The sequence below is a fragment of the Agelaius tricolor genome, unplaced genomic scaffold, assembly GCF_023055355.1.
Source record: "Agelaius tricolor isolate 1412-34295 unplaced genomic scaffold, bAgeTri1.0.p SCAF_2, whole genome shotgun sequence".
Taxonomy (NCBI): domain Eukaryota; kingdom Metazoa; phylum Chordata; class Aves; order Passeriformes; family Icteridae; genus Agelaius; species Agelaius tricolor.
Window position 1 is genome coordinate 21,668,716 of NW_027269262.1, and position 22,426 is coordinate 21,691,141.

The 22,426-nt window shown below is 39.0% G+C and overlaps 1 protein-coding gene across 3 annotated transcripts in view; it reads right to left on the reverse strand.

Moving 5' to 3' along the window:
• Positions 1-22,426, reverse strand: part of TRIO (trio Rho guanine nucleotide exchange factor) — a 244,292-nt gene that overhangs the window by 95,654 nt on the left and 126,212 nt on the right. For all 3 annotated transcript variants that reach the window (XM_071454088.1, XM_071454097.1, XM_071454106.1), the window contains exons 14-20: positions 18,376-18,571; positions 17,617-17,783; positions 10,563-10,682; positions 8,952-9,143; positions 8,337-8,486; positions 6,728-6,842; positions 2,225-2,340 (exon numbers count right to left, since the gene is read on the reverse strand). In XM_071454088.1, the coding sequence (XP_071310189.1) occupies positions 2,225-2,340; positions 6,728-6,842; positions 8,337-8,486; positions 8,952-9,143; positions 10,563-10,682; positions 17,617-17,783; positions 18,376-18,571 (1,056 nt within the window). The remainder of the gene's footprint in view (positions 1-2,224; positions 2,341-6,727; positions 6,843-8,336; positions 8,487-8,951; positions 9,144-10,562; positions 10,683-17,616; positions 17,784-18,375; positions 18,572-22,426) is intronic.

A 22,426-nucleotide genomic window follows, 5' to 3' on the forward strand; every position in this document is an offset into this window, starting at 1 on the left:
TGAGGCAAAAATTTAATAACCCAAGAGAAAAAGTAGTAGAATGCTGGTGGGTGTTTACTCTTCCCCTGAAAGGATAACCTGAAATTATGAGCATTACCTATCCACACTAGCAAAAACAGGAGAAGATTTATCCTGGTGGACAGTAGATATGTATGTTTCACACATATCCTTACACTGAATCAGAAAAGGCACTTTCTGTACTATAATTTCACCAATGATTTAAACTCATCAAAGCCGTGATGAAACAATGTTGATTCCCTTACTTCCACTTCAAATGTTTTTCCTTCTTGGTGCAAAACCTGAAATGAGTAGAAAGCCTTCAAAATTCAGCACCGAATGTGAATGTCAGGATGCCATTTTCTTAGTCACATACTGATGCAGGTGCAAGCCTGAGGAGAGGGGCCTATACTTTTAAAAGTTGCTGATGGAACAACTGTTGGACTTCTGTCAAAAAAGCAACATTGCAATCAACCACCTCTATGACACATGTTGTCATTCTAATGTCAATCTTTGCAAGTGAAGATTGATATGGACAAGCACAGCATGGCTACCATGTTACCAACAACATTTAATAATTCTCTGCCTTTTTTTAGTGGGTTTATTACATAATGCTGGAATGAATGATAAACAAAAAGCTGCCCTTCCCCAAATCACAGAATGGTTTTGATGGGGAGAGAACTTAAAGATCATGTAGTTCCAATCCCCCTGCCATGAGAACGAAACTGCTGTTTTTTCATAACTTGCTGGCAGCTCTTTAGAGGCACAATATGACAGAAAGTTCAACTTGATCATAATTCCTACAGTTTAGATCAGCTTTTATTTCACCTGAGGTATCACTACAAGAACTGGAGGAATCAGTTTAGGGATCAGGTAAGCCCTTAAGTCTGACAGGATTTGAGAATCTAACACTGTTCTTGCAAACTGCTATGGTATCTTTTCCATCACAAGAGCATCAAGTTCTGTAAGCACAAAGAACAGGTTCTTCAAAATTCCAGAAAGACATCTAAATGAAGACAGCAACACTTCCATTTTTTTGCTAATCACTGTGGAGTCCCATATATGGTTTGGTTCGCTTTGCTTTTTGATGACTGAACTGGTGATTGCTGAAAAATGGGATTTACAATGAAAATGCTGACAGATCTTTATCTCCAGTGTTTGACTGTTGGTTAGTAATCTCTATACAAAAACAAGTAGATCATGTGCTTGTCAGAGGTTTAAATTAAGGTTATTCAAAAGTAGGGCAGGGAGGCAGGGAAGGGATGGTGGTGTTGTTTTAAAGAAGTATCAGACTTCAAATTCACTCCAAGATGCATCTTTCATTAATTCTTTGTGAAAGCACGAAAAGAAGACTTGAGAATTCCTTCAAGACAGCAAACCAGACCAAACTTTTGTCTAAATTAGCTGTCAGAAAGAAATAAGAGATTAGGTTTTTGAGCCCTTTCAAGAGGATCTGACTATATTTTACTATGCACAATGTGCACTATGGGCATTGTGTCATTTTCCACAGAACAGGAACAGATAGCTTCCTTTCTTTGTCTTATAACCAGTTTAAAAAAAACCCAACAACTAAAAAACCATCACAGATCAATCTACTTACCACTTCTGCCTTGAACCCCCTACTTATTTTTAAGGCACGTGTTTTGATTAGTGAAGGAAATTTTTTTTGTGTGTGAGGTAGTTACTTAATAGTTCTTTTCAGACTGATAAATTCAACAAAATACCAAGAGGTGGATCTATCATGCAGGAAACCATGAAACCAAATACAAAGAATTGAAAAACCGAAGTAATTCAGTTATTATTGTTTAATGAGTTATCCAACTTGTCAGATTTCTAGAACTGCCAATCAACTTAATTAGATATTTTTCCTCCAACATCTGAGAAAAATGCTGCTGCCTGTAATTTCCCCAGACAAATTAGGTGTGTGTGTAAAAGTTAACAAGCATAACAATTTGTCAAACACAAGCTTGCAGAAATTAGATTTGCCAGTACCAGATGAAGCTGGCAGAAGCAAAACATCACCTCTAAGCTACAACAGCTACAGACACACTGCCTCACCACATTTAGGTGTTCTGTATTAAAGGGGAGGCAAAGAATTCAATTTGCTACTTCAACCCTTCTCATGTTTTAACCATTTGAAATATTGAAGTGAGTGACAAATTTATTATTGTGAGAAGACAGTGAACCCCTGATCATACCAAAGAGGATTTTTATATGAAACCCTCACCTGTTTGGCACTTCTTTCAAACACCACATACTGCTGGCATTGATCAAGACGCCTTTTACGCATGGTCCAATAATGCAGCACGCGATTCTCCCTCTGGAAGAGTTCATTCAAGATATCTGAAGAAATGAAAACAGAACTTATGACAATCAAATTTAAAATATCACACTAAAATCAGGAGAATAAAGTACTTAACATTGTAGAATTTACTATACACTTGCTCTGTTAGTCTCTGTTTTGCTTTTTTTCCTGATACTAATGAAACACGGAATGTTTCTTTTTCATTACTTACAGAACTACTGGTTAAAGAAACTAGAGATGCAATTAAAACTTACTACTGACATATTTTTTTTCTTCTCTAATATTTTTGACAAGGGGACTGCCACTGCTTATAGCAGGATTGAAAATGTAGGCTGATAAAGATGGCACTTGATGGGGTTTCCTCAGAAAGAATAAGCATACAAAAGTAATCACAACATGCTTAACATATTATATTGAAGTAAAAAAAGGGAATTTTAAATATTAGTCTCCTATAAATTTAATTAGTCTCCTATAAAGTATTTTAATGATTAAATACAGATGAACAAATGTACAACCTCAGGTCACCACAAGATCAAATGCAGCATAAGTAAGCTGACTTGTTAAATATGAATGTTCACTGAACCTTGACAGAACTTCCAGGTAATGAAATAATTAACTCCACAGTTTGTTATTCCTGAGTATCAGAAAACTCACATCCAAATCCCACATGTCCAACCTTCTAAATTCTTCCTAGCAAAGACCTTGTACTTTCAATATGCAGAAGACCTTACCTGAATTCTGCTTCTTTAATGCTTATGTTTTTTCCATCAAAAAAAGAAATACTAGCAGTTTCCTGTGAAGCTCGCTTTACCCACAGCTGCTTCCAGAGCAGCAGCCCTACTTGACTTTGTAGCTACTGTAAACCTGGGAGGGCAAGCTGAGCAGAGGGGAATGGGGACACTCAATGTCTCTACCAGGTGATTCTGTTGCAATTGCACAGAGCCAAAAGAGAGGTCCAGCAGAAGCAGAGGAGACCACAAAAAATTCTTTTTACACCAACACTACTTTCTTTTCTACTTATACCCAGAGCTGACTATTTTCCATGATCCATAATTACAAGTGAAGGCTATCAGGTGCTAGGTGTCTTATGGTCTCTGCATTCTGCTCTCCCACTGTGCAAGTTCACCATGCTTTGCATCCCAAAAGCTAACAACTCCAAGAAACAGTTTGACAAGAGAAGCTCAAATAACAGGAAGCCTGAGGGGAAATGCATCTTTGTCTACCTCATCAGAGATCTGGGATCAAACACAACCACTTGTCATAGCCTCCCTGAGGATTATGAAACCTGTCTGCATCACTGCCAACATCCTTCTGCTTACAAGCACCATATTCCCACTTGCCACAGGGTGCTGAGATCACCCAGAATTTGCTTTTGGTTGGAATGTGATCACTGTGGCCAAGGTTTTATTTTTTGCTGGTCAGGCTCCCCTCATATGCCAAGCTATGAGCTGATCTGCTGTGAGCCTCCCCTGCTTTCTCAGTTTAATTTCTGCCTTATGTCACCTCCAAAACACTTCCTCAGAGTACATGCCAGATTTCAGGAGGCAGGGAGGTGGAGTGGGTGGGACACAATTATCATTATACAATGCAACACACCCAACTGGACACGCCATATAAAAAGAGACATCTTGATAGTGACGCAAGCAAAGTAGTTCTGACAAAGAGCAAGTGAGGTGAATTTAGCAAATTGGAACAGCATTTGTTCTGTGAGGACATGATACAGATGGCAAGGCAGTGAGAGATATTTGGCTGGGCACTGTTAGTGTTAGTGCCATTAATTTCTTGGATTGGTAAATAGAAGAAAAAATATTCTATAAACTACTCTAAGGAAGTTATAAAACATCAATATTTAATGCTAGGTTTGGAAAAGCATCTCTGTATCTCAAGCCACCTGAACTACAGTCCCTGTTGCTGTTATTTACTTTGATTCCAACATTTGTTAGTATTGTTCCCTAAATTTTCAGCTTCTTCTCCAGGCTCAAAGAGCTCTCAGCTGTCTCTAGGCATCCTTCTATCAACCTATCTAAAAATATAAGCACCATTGGACAAGTTCCTGAACCACGCTCAGTCGCAGCCCGCACAGCAGAGACAGGTAATGCAGATGCACACAACCTTAGCAGCAGAAACAAAGATGAAGATGCTCTCATCTCTGAGCTTACAGGAATTGTCACCAACTCAATCCACCTGCCACAGCACAGTTTTAGGCCACAGTTCCTTCCTAAGTGAGACAATGATTGGGCACCCTTAACTGCATATCACAGAAACTATTTACACTGGTGTGCAGGGACATAAGGACACCTCTCAGAGTTCAGTACCACTGCAATTCCTGTTCCCCATGAAGCATATGCTTAGCTAAACTTTGCCTAGATTAGGACATCACTTTTCCAGGTAACTTAATCTGCATCTGGGAATAAGGATCAAGTATGCCACTGATTGAAGTTTTTGAAAAATGTTCAGCAGTTCTGCAGGAACTCAAAGCTTATTCAAGTTTTTAAGGCATTAATTTATAAACTATATACTGATTGCAGTCTGCTAGTCTCAAGCATACATCTGAGTTGTAATGCTCTATTAGAACATAGGTAACCTTTCTTTCACTAAAATAAAAACTCCATTCTTTTTCTCAATTTAGAAAAGAGGTGAAAGGAGATCTCTTTTTTCATGATACGCGTATTTGAGCAGGAAGAACAGAGTGAACATTTTTATCATTTGGTCAGCTACCACCATACCATTGAGACCTAACAGGAAGGAGTCCCCACTAGCTCTATCTTAACTCATGTTTAATTCTCAGAAGCATAAATTACATGGTTTATGGAGGAAACAGCTTATTTTTTCTGCTTGGGGATTTTTGTTGGTTTTTTGTTGCTTCCTAAACATGTATCACTCATCCAGAATTTTAAATGTATGCTGAACATGCATAACACTATGGTTCTGATATGTAATTATTACTCTTAAGGACATTAGTAGAGATCTTTCTATTCTTTCCTCATATTAGCACATTTGCCTTTCTCAGAATGACTGTTCATATACAGATTTCAAAACTGAATTTAAAAAAAAAATTGTCTAATATTCAGTAAGTGTGGTAGCTACAACTTCCTGCTTTCTTCTGCTCTGTTTTCTTTGTCTCTTACTGAAAGAACTAAGTGACAAATGTCAGCCTCAGTTATTGATACTGCTGGCATTTGTGTTGAGATTTTGTTTTGTACAGCTCTAGAAATGTTGGGGACAGAGGAAAAACAACGAGCTGTTTACCCCTTGTATTTAAAGTGAACATGTCCTTTTCTAATAGAGTCATCAAATAAATTGGTGTGGAAGTGACCTCTGCAGGCCATCTGTTTTAATCTCCTCTTCAAAGCACCAATAATTTTAAAGATTTCCAGGGGCTTGTTCAACTAAGTTTTAAAAATTCTTAGGGGTACAGATCCTCCTACCTCTCTGGGCTACCTGTTCTAATCCATCTTGCTGTAACACTTTCTCCCATTCAGAATTTTTCTTGCTGCAACTTTTTCTCTGGACTTACTGCCATGCTCCTCTTCAGTCTGGCTACATCATATGCATAACTCCCCTTTGGGTAGGTGCAAACAGCATTTAATTAAAAATTAGACTTCTCTGGTTTTGAGACTGTAGTGTGGCCAGAGTGTACAGTCTCAGTTTCAAAATGCATAGAGCAGAATATGATTGGCAATTAAATTATTAAAATGCAATATTTACTTCTGAATCTCACTGATCTCTGTTCTGCTACCACACCCAACAGTTATGCATACCCTATTAATTTTTGCACTTTTGTCCCTCAAAGCCCCACAGGTCTCTCTCTCTCCATTTCCTAGAGTGCTGATTACCCCTTAAAGCTGTACTATGTATTATTAATCTTAGCAAAAGCCAAGCCTCACGTAGTAGCTCCTTCCAGCTTCACCTCAGCTACTACCTCTCCACACATCCAGTTTTAACATGATGTAAGTTACCCCATACTTCATGAAGCTCCTCAACACTGATTCAAACTATCTGAAGAGCTCAAGGGCATCGTAAAACCAATAACATCATATCACTCTGGCACTCCCAGAGAACTTGCAGAATGTCTGACACCAACACATTGAATAAGCTTACACTGATCAGCTCTCATTTGGCTTCAGACCAAACATTATCATGTGGAAGTTTACTACCTCATTGTCTCAATAAAAGCAACACATTTGAGTTTCAAATAGAAAGAAGATTAGGTGTAAGTAGCAGATAAAAGAATTCCAAGCAACTTCATTTGAGTATAAGAGACTTTGAAGACTGTCAGCACCTTCAAAGTGTGCAAGCAATTTGTTTCCTGTTAAGCCTGACAGAACTCTTTCCACTTGGGCAGGCTTCACTACCCTATCCCCACACACACCACAGGACAAGATGATCACATTCTTATAAGAAAGAGAACAAGAAGCCCCTTACTTTTCACTTGCTGTTCAGGTGCTTTGATGTGTGTCACCATCCCTGGCATGTTGACACTGTTCCTGTGCAGGTATTTCAGGAAGACATCAGCATTCCTCCGAGCCAGTGTGCAGGCCTAGAGAGTCAGAGGTAGAAGTTTATTTGAAGATGCACAAATAAACATGCAGAAGAAATTAAAGATCTTCCTAACTCTCATTTTGTTACCCTCTTCAGTTTTGGAAAACATTGCACGTTAAATCTCTTCTACAAGTAAGCCAAGCCAAGCCAACTATTAGAACAGATATTCTGCCAAATAGCAGTTACAACTTACCTGGCAGAGAAAAAACAAAGCAGATAAACAAATACAAATAAAATAAATAAAATAAATTAATAAAATGCTATTCCTCTTTTCTGAAGAACCTGAAAAGTAATTTTTTGCTCTAGGGCTTTCAGCATGACTCAGAGTTCACAGAGAAGTTTGCTTAGTGTATGTGCCATGTGCCACCTGAAGCTCCTTACTGTGTAAACAGTGCACATGGTATTGTAGCTACCTGCATATTCCAAAACATTCATCAGTACTTTTAACAAAAAGTGAATGTTTTGCTGAAGTGAAACCAGAAGTGTTAAAATAGTAATATCTGCTCTTAAAGTACGAAGGCAAAGCCTTGAGAGCTTTCAGTCCTCTCCACTCTATTGCAAGCACTCAGCTCAGTTGTCATCTTCATCTTAACAAATATCAAATACTACATATGGGCTGTCTGCTTCATTTTTAACATGCAAATTATAGCATGCTACTTTAAAAGGTTAGATGAAGGTAGAATGGTTTGATACAGTAACAAAGATACTAAGTAATTTCTCATACCATTTTAAAACAAAGATTAGTAATTCATGCCAGCTGCAGAAGGATCTACTAGGTTGTATACTTTGAGTTTCATTAATATGTTTTGGAGTATTGTAATCTGCGTAATGAGAACAAGAAGGTTTCTAACAAAAAAGTTTTATTCTCTTAGTAGTCTTTCATGGTGATGCTGGAAAATGCCTTTGACCACAAAGTTAGTTATACTGCTCTGCAAGCACATGCTGCACATTTAATTCAGTATGATCAATAATCTTCTTCACTAGGACAGTAGTTGGAACAAAAATCTTTCATTTATCTGAAGACTATACACAAAACCCAATAATCCCAGATGCCTGTCTACTCGTTTCCTCCTTCCGTATTGTTCTGTTGTCCCAGTACATCTGAGAGCTGCTCTGATGCACAGGCAGCAATGGCACTGTGTGACTTTCACTCCTCTTTCAAAGCAGCAGCCTTCAAGCATTCTCTAGAGTGACAGTTGCTCAAAGCAGTGACTTCCAATTCCTCTTCAGTCACACTGGGAGATCTGACATCTACTCAAGTTCAACAGGAAATGTATTTATAAAACTGGCTACAATTGTATGCACTTGGCAGTATTCTCTTAATCACTGTCAGAAGCAGTTAACACACCACTTCCCACATCTTTGCAGTTGGGGACATACCTGTAGTTTGGAAGGGGCACTGTTGCTTTCCACAGCCATGTCAGCACTGTAACAGCTGTTTGCCTGCATGCTTCCCAAGACACAGGAGACTGCAAAAAATCCCCAACCTTACCTTCAGAAACGCTTCCTTCTGCTCCAGGTGTTTGCTTATCATGGGAGTAACATGATCTGTTTCAGAGTTGGGGCCCAGTTTGTCTGCTCCCCCACACCAATCTTCTTCTCGCTTATATTCTTGCTCCAGGCTTTCCAGCACACTGCACACCTTTCAGGAAAAAGAAGTCCAATTCAGTAAGGCAAAAAAATCAAAATTCAGGCCTCAATGAAAGAAAACTCATCTACCCCTTATATATACCCCCTAGCTTCTGACACGTTTTGACTGGGACTTAAGGCAACAAACTTTGGCTGCAGGTTTACAAGCACTGGCCTGCTTATGTGGAACTGCTCAGAGGTGGTTCCTAAAATTGTTCATCTTTCTCTGCCTCTGTAACTGCATAGTTCTGGATGGGCTTAAGTAATGGCGGCAGAGGAGGCAACCTTGCCAACTGCCCCCCAAACTTTTCTGTGGACAAGTAGATGAAACTGATTTTTCTCTGACTCCCACACAAAAACCAGAACTAGCCATCAAATGAATAAAGATAACCAAACATCGTCAACCATGTTTTTCAAGTAATGCTGTTTAATGCCACACTGAGGAATTAACCAAGGCAGACCTTCTGCATTTCTGTACCTGTTCAGAAGTTTTATAGAAGGCAACAGAGGCATTCACAAGCTTGAGACGATCCTCCATCTTCAGCATCAGCTGCTGCCAGTGGGAAGCGACCTTCTCTGCACACTCCCGGATCATGTCCATGTCGTAGTGATTAGCCTGCAGCATTGCCTCTGCCTTCTGCTGAACCTGCAGGGCACTTTGATGTGTTTTCTGACAAGAGGTGAAAAGTCACGAGTTCAGTGGAGCACTTCAGTTCATTTACTTGAAAACCTCAGAGGCTCACATTTCCACTGTGTCAATGACATTTCTATCTCTGCACAAACACCCATTAACTAAAAATGACTGTCTGATACTGTGTGACTTCTCTATGCAAATACAAAGGAAATAAATCCTGTAGAGATTTATCATCAAATCAACATTAAATAGCAGTTCTTAGCAAATAGTAACTGTCTGGCATTAAGCTACATGTGATGTATCTATGCTGCATTACATGATGTTGCAATTATGAATTTCAGTTTGATTTTCTTTCCCTTCACAGTGAGAAAAAAAGATAATGACAAAAATCCATCTCTATGATGCCAGAAATCTATTCTGGCAATCTTTACAGCTTTAACTTCAGTCTTTTGCACATCAGTAGTGAGCAAAGAAAGGTGCAGGGATGCAGATCAGTAAAAAAGACAACTGTCTATTGACTGTAAGCAAATTTTTTAAACTGTATTTCTCTGTGCAGAGAAATACATGCCTAAAACCAAATAATATAAAAGTATTAAGGGGTTAATACTACTAAGTATTATTATATCTGAGTAAAGAATGGCCAAGGAAACACAGATTTTTAAGCTTCCTTATAATTTATTCTTACACTGACAAACACCTAGAGGTCTCATAATTTTTATACTTCAGAGTTACCAAAGCTCCTCAAAATTATATAGTGCAAACTTTAATTAAAAGAAAAAAAAATCAAGAGAGGGGAAGCATAAAGTTCTACCAAACAGGAAAAGAATATCAAAGAGCTACTGCAAGGCAGAGTACTTCTGAAAATAGTCTACCCAAACAATCATAACATTGCTAATATTATCACTAAGTTACTCAGTAGGGCATGTAAGCAAATAATACTGCACTTCAATCAATCTTAAGAACCCTGCCTATTTTTTGCAGCAATATGACCAATCAGATAAGTTTAGCTTGAAGGCATGGCAGGGGGATTGACACGCCACCTCATAGAAGTTTCACTGAAACCTACTCTCAAACAAAAATGGAAATATTAAAGGATGATCTCGGAATACACAAAACTGCTGCTTCTGGTCCACTTATTCTTAATTTCTTTTACATTTAGAATTACAAGTTATGTTCTAGGAAAGCAATAACAAATGAAAACACTATTTTCAGCAAAATTGCTCTGAACAGCTACCACTTTATAAAGATGCAAAAAGGCACTGAGAAGATGTTCACCTGGAACTGCAGCTCCAAAATAAATAAGAACAAATACCAGCTTCTCAGTAAGTGTTTTTGTCTCTTTGCCATGAATTCAACGGGTTTTCCTAAACTGCAAATACTGTAGAACAAATCCAAGAGTACTATTTACAGAGAACTGTAAATACAAGGCCATGGTCACTAAAATGGTGCTTTTACCTCTATTGCATGTTGAAACTGCTCATGCTCCCTCTGTAACTGCTCTGCCTCCTGCAAAGAGCTAGCAGTGATGAGCCCAGCATTTAACATTGACTCTCCATTTCGAATCCAGCCCAAAACCTGTAACAAAAGAGAAGACCATGAAATATGCAATTCCACTGCCAACCAGCAAAAAAGCACCACTGTAGGGGCAAAACCATTTAGGGTCACATCAGCACTGGAATCGATAACTAAATAATTTGTTAATTACATACTAGAGTGAATTTTATATTGAGTAAGCGCGGTTAGTGACATTCAGTACAATTTCACTGAGCTATCAACTCACAGCTTGCAGTCAACTACTACATACATGCTTGTGGCTTCAGTTCATACTCTGAAGAAGGTTGTGCTTCTGAATACTGCTTCTGTCACCGAAAAGCTGGAACAAGTTACAAGTAATAGTTGCCTGAATGCCAGTGTCAGTACTGCAAACTGAGGATCTATAGCTTAGTAAAAAGTATGCATATAATTTTGAACAGTAATGTTGAGAAAAATGTGATCATTGGGTGCCCTTCTAACTGCTTGAAGACGTTAATTTTTCAGAATGTGCCTTCTTTGATGTGTCCAGTGAAATCAGAAGAATCCATGGCTGGGCAGAAGCCTCAGGAGTCCACTTTACATGTTCCTTATCAACAGCAGGAACACGCAACTTTTTAGACCTCTCCCAAAAAAAAACAAGAAGAAGGAAAAAGACATTTTCTCCCTCTTTGCATCAGCTTTGTTTTTCCCTCACCTCTCTCTATCAGGAACATTATCTGATTCCCTCCTTTAGACTCCTCTTATCTTCTTGACCACAGTCTCTTCAATCTCTCCCATGTGAAGTCAGTCACCTTATTTTTTTAGAACACTGCTCTTTTATGAGCTCTCTCCAGTTGATAACCATGACTTGGTCATAATTTTTCAAATACTGAGTAAAATGGGACATAATTCAGGTTATTCACTGTCATCTGTACAACTCTTCTATGGAACTGCTGCCCAGCCAGTAATTACCTCTGTATTTATTCAGCTGATTATTCTTTCCAGTACACCATGCTCTGTATTTTTCACTATTCAAACTCATATCCTTCTTAAAGCACAGTTCTCCCATTCTCCCATCAAGATAATTCTGAACTGTAATCCAGCATCTTCTGATGAACTCAAACCCCTTTTCCAGCTGCTCCTGCTTTCAACTTCAAATTTAATAGCATAGTTGCTAACATGTAGATTTTCTGACTGAGAACATGAACCAGTAGTATCCAAATACAGACAAATACAACTTTTTTCATTTTTAAATCTCTTTTCCAATCCACTGAGTCTGTTAATAACTTTAGTTACTCAATATTTTTTTTTCAGCAAGTTATCACTCCTGGTAATTTAGTCTCATGTGACATTCTCATAGTTAAGTTAGGGCCAGACAGACTGAGCTGCACTATTTTAAAAGTTTTGACACTGCTTTTCCACCCCTCCCAGAAGAGCTGTTGCCTTGTCAGATAAAAAAGGAGGGTTTATCAATGGAAAGCTATGATTAATTGACCTGTGTTAGCCTTTTCTCCTTTTGACACTGTTCAAGTTTATTGATCTACTTGTTTCAATATTTTTCCTGGGAACTGTGTTAAACTAGCTGACCTATAATCCTCCCTCAGCTAGTCCTTTTCCACTTTTGAGAAGCAGATGTTGAGTTTCAGGCCTCCAGAATCTCATCCGATCTCCTGATGTTTGGAAACAACGGCAGCTTTTCAAGTATTCTAGAGTGAATTTCTTCAGGCCCAGTTGATCTGAACTTCTCCAGCTTTTCTAACTTTTTCCTACTAATTGATTTTAGGCCTTTAACCACTGATAATAAATATATTAACTACCAAATCAGTTAGTTCTTAACTATCTGATTAACTATCTATCTTATCTATTAATTTAACTATCAATTATAGCATTAATGCACTAAGTTATCAGGGTGATATGACTGCACTTGCAGACTGGGAACCTGGGCAGAACCCAAGAAAATGACCTATTAAAACACAGTTCCTCACAACCTGAAAGCCACATGTGGGTCTACATCCAAAGTACACTCTAATGTGTCTGACAGCTTGAAGCAACTGAGGTCTAACCATCCTGACACAATATCTGTTCCCTCAAATCTGCACCACAACCTCACCCTTAGACTTATCCAGATTGTGACATTGTTGTATTATTAATGCAGGTTTTGCCATTTCTGTCTGCACAATGAATAGCTAACAGTATTTTTTCCATCCTGATAGCATGTATTTGAATTCTCCTATATAAATTCTGCAAGTCTGTAGAAAAGAGTAACTCTACAAAAAATGTAGAAGGGAGGGCATGCCAGATGTGTAACTGGGGGCACATTCTGCTCTTCTGGGGAGAAAGCACTGGGTCAGGTGCAGCCTTGCAAGCAAGGGGAAGATGGCTCCAGCTTTGGAACAACCTCTCCTACTGCAAAGGTGACACCTGCAGATCACAGTTTGGGGGCACACAAAAGGGAGTACGAAAGAAACTGGGAGTTCCTAAATTGCTAAGACACCAGCAGATTTTTAACACTCAAGGAGAAGGCCTGGGTAAGCCTCAGGAGCAGGAAAAGCAGCAGCTTCTGAGGGAAGCAGATGGGTCCAACAGACTGCAGATAGAAACTATACATGGACAAATAAATTCCAAGAACACAGAGGGAGATGATTTCTTTTTTCAAATTCCCTTTTTATTTTTATTTTGTCTTAAGAAAGTTATTCTAGGTTACTTCTCTACCTTAAAAAGTAATTCTTCCAGGTATGGTGTAACAAAACACACCTTTTTAGGGTTCTTATACATGTAGACTTCTTCAGAGAATTTTAATGAAGGAGAATGCTTAGGGAGCACCAATTGAAAGTTCCTCTTGACTTGGCATCCCATTATTTACAGCAGCAACAGCTAGAACAGAACATGCCATTTCAAACACAAAGACTTGTCCTCCTGCTTGGTGCAGGTCAGGGTGCAAGTACACAGGCTGGTGAAACTCACAGGAGGAAATTTGCCAGCAGTACTCTCCCCTTCCTTCTGCTCTGACTCAAGGGAAAATATAAGCATTAGGAAATAGAGAGTCTGTTCTCCTTCCAGGGGTGCTGCCTTCAGGGTTTGCTGGCATGTTCATGTTCCCACCACCTCCCTGTCTGAGTGGATCACAACCCCCATCTTTCCCCTCACAGCCTTCAACAGGCTAGAAAAACATCAGCAAAGGTGTGGAAAAGAGACAGAATTTGGGTCACTTGGGGCACTTGAAAAGGTCAGATAGGTAGATCGTGAGATAAATGCTTGATTTAGAACTAGTTTCTTGGACAGATTTTTGACTGTAACTAAACATGATCACAAGACAACCTGCTTCAGTCTGCTGTCTTAGCTATGTTTTCATATCCATATGGCACTACATGGAGTGCCAGGATACCCTTCCTGAGTAGTATTTTGGGATAGTCAGAGCTCAAGCACCAAGCTAAAAGATTTGCCAGTGACAACACAAAGCAGCTTAAGGTACTCCTGAGGGCTGAAGTATCTGTACACCACTGTACATATATGGATACATAGTTATATATCCAAGAACATACACCATGATCAGAACAGCAGAAAACACTGCACTGAAAAGGCTTAATGAGCACACTGAAACCAACTGGACTGGGTTTGAATCTTGGTAGGGATTTTGACCTTCAGCACAGCAAAGCATTCACTCTATACAGTGAGTGGTGGGAGTGATTGCAGCAGTAAGTAATCCAACAGCTGTATGTTAGGTGATTAATAAAGAAGGCTTGTCTGGCAAACATGCAGCTGGAGTTCTGCATGAGACAGACATTCTCATAAATATTACTCTGCCTCCACCTACTCATATGTCCCTGACCTGTAAAAAAGTGCTCACATTTTCCTTTCCATGTTGCTTTCCCCACATACAGCTGTCTCTTTTATTTCAGTCAGCATTCTCTTCCCCCTGTCTTCCATGGTTTTTCTACACTGTAATTTGCTGCTTTTGCCCTTTCTGCACCTATTACACTTCAAGTTGACAAGCAAATTCTTTGCAGGTTTTCTTTACACCTCTGTTTGTCTTCTGGCTCTTCTGCTTCCTCCTAGTCCTGAGGCTTGATAAACAAAACTTCAATGCCACAAAGTAGAACTGGCACAAGAGTTAAGGAAGAAGCAATACTGAATGTTTTCATCTACTCTCTGTGCTTATTTGATAAAAATTCATTAAGCATAAGATTTTACTACCTAGTATGGAAGAGAATCTTTACAAGTATTTGTCTAAATTCCTGCAGTGTTCCAGTCTAACCTCTTCACATGACAAGCTACATATTTTTATGTATTTTATATAAATGTATGTGTGTGTGCGCATGTGCACGCGTGCGTGTGTGTGTGTGTGAAAATACAAGAGCATTAATGTTGCTTTGGCAGGAAGAATTTAAATGGAAATACTGTTAGAATTCTTGCTATGGATACAGTATCCCATCTACATAATAAACATGCTTACACCCAGTTCATCAACAATAAATCTAAGAGAAAATCACAGTAACTGAACAAGAAAACCATGTGTTCACTGCTTCAGGCAAGAAAACACAAATAAAGCAGACTGAAGAGGAGGTTTACCACTTCATTTTACACTCAGGTAAAGCACCTACTGTGACCTGCTGACCTATAAAGTTTTCCTAGTGCAGAAGAGACAGGAGAAGATCATGCTTCCTTAATCATGTTTAATAAAAATAAAAATAAATCAGATGTGGTTTTATGAAAAGGCAACTGCAATCTCAGAACTAAGAGTTATTATCCTCAAAGCATTCCAAAGGGCTCAAAAGAAATCCTATGAGACAATATATTAACACTCAGATTGAGCTCCATTCAATTTTCAGGCCTCAGGCTGGGCAAGTATTGCAGATGAATCTGTACAGTAAAATCTGGAAAAGTAATACACAAAACTTTCTTTCAGCTACATGTTCATGTATGATTGTCTGAAAGGTCACACATATTATGGCATTTAATTCAATATAAAATCCCACTTGATAGAGGTGTGCTCTAGAAATACAAAATAGAATACGCTTTTTTCTTCCAAATCCCAGTCTACCAAGAAAAGACAGCTGCCTATGTTTATGTACTACCTATACCTTTATTATAAGATAAACTTTTCCAGTACTTTCTTAAGAATCTAAATTTTAGCTTCAGTTTCAGTCAGGGCTAGCAGTGGTTCAAAAAAGTTAGAAACTTCTTAAAGAATGATCTACAAATCACATAGTGTGATTTGTAATCACTATGTGCAATAGAGGTATCCCTCTAAAATCCATGATGTTCATCATCTGCCCGTTTCTGCCAAAATACAGAACATTTGTTTCAAACACAGGTTTAAAACACGTGTCTTTTTTGTAACATTTAAATTGCATACAAAAAAGCTAGTGGACCAAAGCACTCACTTTATTGTGGGAGTATGCAATATAAATAACTATTTAGTGTCTCTTTGAAATATTACCAAACTGCTATATTCTGTTCTTTTACTGAGTACTATTTCAGTATTATGGATATTAACAAATTTTTTTCTTACTAACCCATCCCACCCAAACCCACTGACATACCATAAAGGGATGAGAGTGCCTCAGCTGGCATTATTTCTTTTATTTTTTCCTTCCTTTGCAGATGTGCATTTTTTTCCTTCATCTTCAAGATAAAGTGCAACTGAGTACAGAAGCTATCCTGATCTGCAACAACTTTATCTCAACCATTACTCAGGTGGAAGGAGGAATCTGCAATCTGCACTTACTAAGATGAGTAAGTGCTAAGGCAGATACAGCACAGTTCAGTAGAGTATGCAAAGCCTTGAAATAGAACATCAAGTATTTGATTGATGTCTATATTGCACTGACAGGAGACAACTATCAGTTTTTTGCATTCCTTTAATTCAAGACCACACAGAAACTTTCCATCTGCTACTGTAGAGCAACCAACCACTGCCTGAAAATACTTTGGGAACCTTCTATTCACTTCTCCTAGTCCTAGCGGGACCCCTTTCATATTACTTTGCAATTTGGGAGTTGTCATTCAGTCTCATTATGGGCCACAGTAATACAACAGACTATAGCAAACTTCTGTGATGCTGCCAAGTGTGAGCAAGATAAACTCTTACCTTTTCTAGTGCCTTTTTTCTTTTTTAAACTTCTACCAACTTCAGTGGCTTAGCCCACATCTCAAATCATCAAAGGTTTAGGTGTGTATCAGATAAACACCTCAAAACTTGCTACTTTATTGCCAGGAGAAGCAAAACTGTTTTTCTTCTATATTATTTTATTACTTTTTGCAGATGTTTTGAACAACAGACCCAGAAGTATTAGGTCAGTGTGCAGGGCCTTTGAGCACTGCTGTTCATCACCATACAGATGGTAAATGCATGGGTATAACATTAGCTCAAATCACTCTATACTTCAAATACCTTACTTGTATCTACAGAATATCAGAATAACTTGGGTTGGAAAAAACCTCTACAACCATCAAATCTGTTTGACTGAGTCCAACAGCACTGCCCACCACTAAAGCATGTGTCTCAGTGTCTCATCTACATGTCTTTTAAATATCTTCAGGAATGGTACCTCCATCAATCCTGTTCCAGTGATTAAAAACCTCTTCAGTGAAGAAATTTTTCCTAATATCTAATCTAAACCTCCTCTGGCACAACTTGAGGACTTTCCTTCTTTGTCCTATCACTTGTTACCTGGGTAAAGAATCCAACTCCTACTTTGATACACCCTCCTTGCAAGAGTGATAAGGTCCCCCCTGAGATTCCTTTACTCCAGGCTAAACATCCCCAGCTCTCTCAGCTAATCCCATAGGACTTCTGCTCTAGATCCACACAGCAAGATCGAGTGGTGATGCAAGTTAAAAAAATTCACTTAATGTTAAGAGAAGCTGAAGTTTCTCAAGTGACCCAAGTCCTCCTCTGCTCCCAACGAAGACTTTATGCAGCAGGAGGGCTTTCCCGCGCGTGTTTTTGGGAGCAGAGCTCTCCAGGAGGGCGCGGCTGCCAGGGTGGCCGTACCTGTTTGACCTCTGCCTGCAGGTGCCGCAGCTGCACGCACTGCTCCAGGTGCTTGCGGTGCTGCTCGGCCGCCACGTCCAGCTCCTGCTGCTTCTCGTGCAGGAACTCCAGCAGGTCCTGCACGCGAGTGGCCATGTCCACGTCTCTGTCGCACAGCAGCTCCACACCTGCAGCCGGGACGGTCGGACAGGAATGACTCGCAAAGCTTCTGAGACAAACTGCCCGCTTCCACTGCTCTACACCTGATTTCCTAGTTCCTTCTCCAAATTCAATCCTCAAATTCTTGGAGGATTTGCCTACATGAGTATAGGGGTTTGCACTCTTAAGAAGTGCAACTGGGGGGTGTTTTTAAAGTATGATACTTACCCTAAGCAATCATATACAGTGAAAAATATCAAATGAAAGGGCAGGGGCATAAGGAACAAAAAAGGAAGGCATTACTTGAAAGCTGACAATCTTTGCTCGACTGCATAGATCTGACCACCTAAAAAACTAACGTTCCCTTATTTAGTCTAATTTTACAGACATCCTGAGTGAAATCCCTTTCTCTAAAAACTAAACGCCTTCAAGTGCTACCAACTCTGAAGACATTTATGTGCCAGTATGTTCTTATGAACACCATTGAATAATTTGAGTATAAAGGAGTTCACATGTCCCCAGTTTACAGTTAACCAGCATCCCTGTTATTTTCAACATCCCATGGAGCGACAACTGGATAATTCTTAGAAAGCCTGGAATAGCACAAAGGAGCCATCTTACCAGACGCCTGCACTTCATTGACATACTGCAGCAGATCCTGCCCTTGGTGGATGACATCAAAGGTCAAGTTATTCATGGTCAGGGCTTTGTCTGCATGATGCTGGAGCCTCTGTTCTGCTATTGTAAGATCTTCAGTGTCAAAGTCATTCATCTGCTGAGAGAGCTCATCATTCCAAGACTCAAGGTCTGAAATAATCTGGGGGGAAAAGGAAGGAGACCATGTTCAATTACCCATTACACAACAGAAAACAGTTTATTTCCAATGTTGCACTGATGATTGAGGTAGGAAACTCAAGTTGTTCGTTGTTGATTGACATCACTGATCAAATCAGACATGGTTAGGACACAGGCTATCTAAGCATGGATTTTAGATTTTGGCAAACAATCCAAAAGAAGCTCTTTGAGAACCGCTACAGTTCTTCAACCAGTGCATGCAACAGTATGGGTATGTGCCTCTGCCTTATTCAAGGTACTCCATCAACACTTACTTGTGAAACAGAAGAAGTTAACATGTTTTTATCTCCCCTTTTAAAGGAAAATGTGGATCTGGACCTTTTTAATTCTTCAGAGTGCATCAATAATAATTCACACATCAACAGCCAGCTGATCTTACAATTATACCAATCTTGAGCCCTTTTCCAAGAAAGCCAGCTTTACCCTTCTGTGGGCAGGAAGCATCAGGCCACATGCACCTTTGAGTTCTGACAGACAACTGAGAAGCACTTACCACAAAAGACTGGGTACTCAGTGAATCCAGCAAAACAAAAAAGCATACTTTATTACAACATTACTGCAATGACAGAACTAAATTTGCTTGCTGATATTCTTCAGCTACACTTCAGTTTTCACATTTTAATTCTGGATTTTATTCTTCACTGCAGGATTTCCCAAGAAATGTAGCTAAAAAAGTTCTTGGGTTTTTCAACACATGTATCACAACAGTAAATTCTCCTTGTCTGTCCACATAAGTGTACTTTCCAAATTATACTGCAAAGCCTATCTGAAATATAAAATATTCCTTTTAATTAGGGTACAAAACTGGTTTTAAGGCTAACATGTAGTACTTGCAATCCTTATTATCAAAGTGGGCTGAGTTCGTACAGATTTGATGCATCAGTTACTTCTGAAAAGTCTAACACATTAATCCCTCAAGCCAATAATCAAATTTTTTCCAAAATTTTCAGCACAGTTTTAGCATCAACTAGTGCAGCTCATTGGGAAAGCAAAATTACAGGTATCAAAAACCAAGTATGGCTTAGTTCCAATGTTCTACAATTTCAGGAGTAGGGCAAATTTATGTGACTGGTACTAAATGAGAAGAAAGTATCTATTTATGCAGCAAGACATAACAAAAAGAGGACCTGACTTAATGGGCATTAGCAGTCAGGTATCTAAGTGCATAAATATTTAACCAAAGTCATTTGTTGTCAGCAAAAGAAAGATGCCCCTACCCCTTTTCAAGCAGCTGAAATAGCTCCTAAGTTAAAGAGACAGTTAAATGACAAGAGAAATTCCAGGAAAACAGGCCTTCTAGAAAAAAAAAAAAAGCAGAACTGGGGAGATTAGAAAAGTTAAATCATTTGCATAAAGTTCCTGTAGTTTGCTACAATCTCTTGTGAAGGCTTTTTTCCATTCCACTCACATGATGCCATAAAAAAATGGACACATGAAGCAATAAATATTAACATTGTGGCACCAGTGAGTTACTTCCTGTTTTAAAGGTGTTCTGCAAAAAAATTCCACTTGAATCACTAAGTATTTGAGTTTTACATCATGTCATGATGGGAAATACCAAACAATTAAAGTAGCTATTTGCAATCCCTAAACCTACTCAGCTACCTCTGCTGAAGTGAAAACATGCAGAAACTCAAGTGCCAGGGGGAACACTGAAAACAGAAAAGTCAATGACCAAAGTATTCAGGAAGATAGACAGGACAAGGCTTTTAGCCATTGCTTGAAGCTCCTTTCATCTTCCACGTGCTCTATACATCACACAGTCTCTAAGCATTGTGAGTGGTTTTCCTTCTAAACACACAAACCCAGGCTTCCCGTCACAAAAAATTGTTAACAAGTTCCCTTCATTTCCTTTTTATTTGGTCCATGCCCAACATGTCTCATCACCTTCCTCTGCTCTTCACTTTCCTTTAAGTGATCTGAAATTTTAAAGAAACTTCAGGTTTTCCTGACAGTCCAGCCAGAGAAATTGCTTACTTTCAGCTACCTCTCTTTTCTGCTCTTGTGCATCTCAGCTCTGCTCTTCCCAGCTTCTCTCTGAAACTCCATGTTCATTTATTAATAAAAGCAATGGAGGTCATCTAATGTTTATTTCTTCATCCATTGCACTAGGGAAGTTCTAAGAAAACAGATTTACCATCTTATTTTTATCCAGGTCAGTTATCAACATTCAAAAGTTACCCTGAAGAAATATCTGTAGTTGGACTCAGTCAAACAGAAATCTGAGCATTAAAAAAGGTTGCAAAACTCCACTATTAAAACACCATCTTTCTAAACACCATCATACAAAGGATTAAGATTCAACACAGCACATTTATAACACTGTTTTAAAAGGAAAGCCAGTCCATCTCCCTTCAGAATAGATGATAAAGCTTTTCTCTTTTACTGGGAATTTAAGTGGGAATAAAGTAAAAAACACAGCAAGCTCACAATATGGCACTGCTGTGGCTGTGTCAGTATTGTTATAATCATGAAATAGATTGTAGCCACTAGCTCCTAAGATTCCCTTTACTTGATAGGAAAAACAACTAGTTTCAGGGGGGTCAAAACTGTGTGTTGCCTCAACCAACAGGTTTCACTGATAATGCCTCCAAAGAACAGCCACAAACAGCCAGGAAGAATTATAGGTTTTCCCATGCTATTTCATACAACCAACCCCATATTTAGGATCATGGCACACATACTGTTTAAAGCAGTTTGAAACACTCTGAACAAGACCAATATATTTCCTTTCCCCTTCAAACGATCAGGATGGCCAGCCACGATTCAAATAAATAATGTCAGCATGTTTCCACACAGATTCAAAAGGTAAGTAGTCAATGACCATCAAAGAGAAGTTTCCTAACAAGGGCAGTAATTCTCATGTTTTATCAGGAGTAATTAGGTGGTGCAAGGTGGTCTATTTCAGCCATTGCACCCACTGTGCAAATCTGAAGGCAGAGTTAATACAGAAATAGCATTGACTAAGCCCTCTCTGCCCACACTCTTCAGTGCTTCCTCTAAAGTTTTGCTTTACAGACAACACATTCAAAGCAAGCAGGCTCCCATTTTGCTTGTAAAGTTTTGTCAAGGCAATCAGCACTAAACAAACAGAACAAATGACTAATAGAATTCTAAAATAACTGAATCACAAATTCATACTGCTCTCAGGAAATGGACAACCCAACATAAACACAGGCTAACAATTTACCATAGCATGTGTTCAAGAAGTTCCTGGTGCAGATTTTGAGCTGCCTGACATCACTACATTCTATTAAATGTAAAGGAAACGCTGACAGGAACCAAAGCAGGGTATAATATGGAAGGGATGCTTTCACACTGAGTGGGAAAGAAATAAAGAACCACAGGTCTCTTCTCAGAAGTGTCTACCATTCATGGTACCAACTGAGTGCTTATCAAGAGCCAGTAAATATTGGATGTTTAGGAGGAAAAAAAAAAAAGGAAAATGGGAAAGGGAGAGGAGCTAGGTCTCCATGATACATGATACCCCAGCATTTTACATCCTCATCTTTTCAGCAATGTGATTTAACAGGCATCTTGTAAATATGGTCCAAAAATAGAGTTGAGATAAAGCTGTGAGCTGAAAAGTGTGCGGTATGCTCTGTGTAGAGCCCTGGTATGTAAGTTACAGACAGGCAAAAATGCTCAGACACAGATGAGACAAACACATTTCAGACTGCGTACTTTGCCACCAGTGTTACCCTCCCACTGGGTTCACACACACCTTCCTCATGCTTCTAATCACACTAGCAAGGGCATCCTCACCTACATTATTTTGCTCATTCTTGCCTTCAGTTAATACAGGCATTTACAAAGG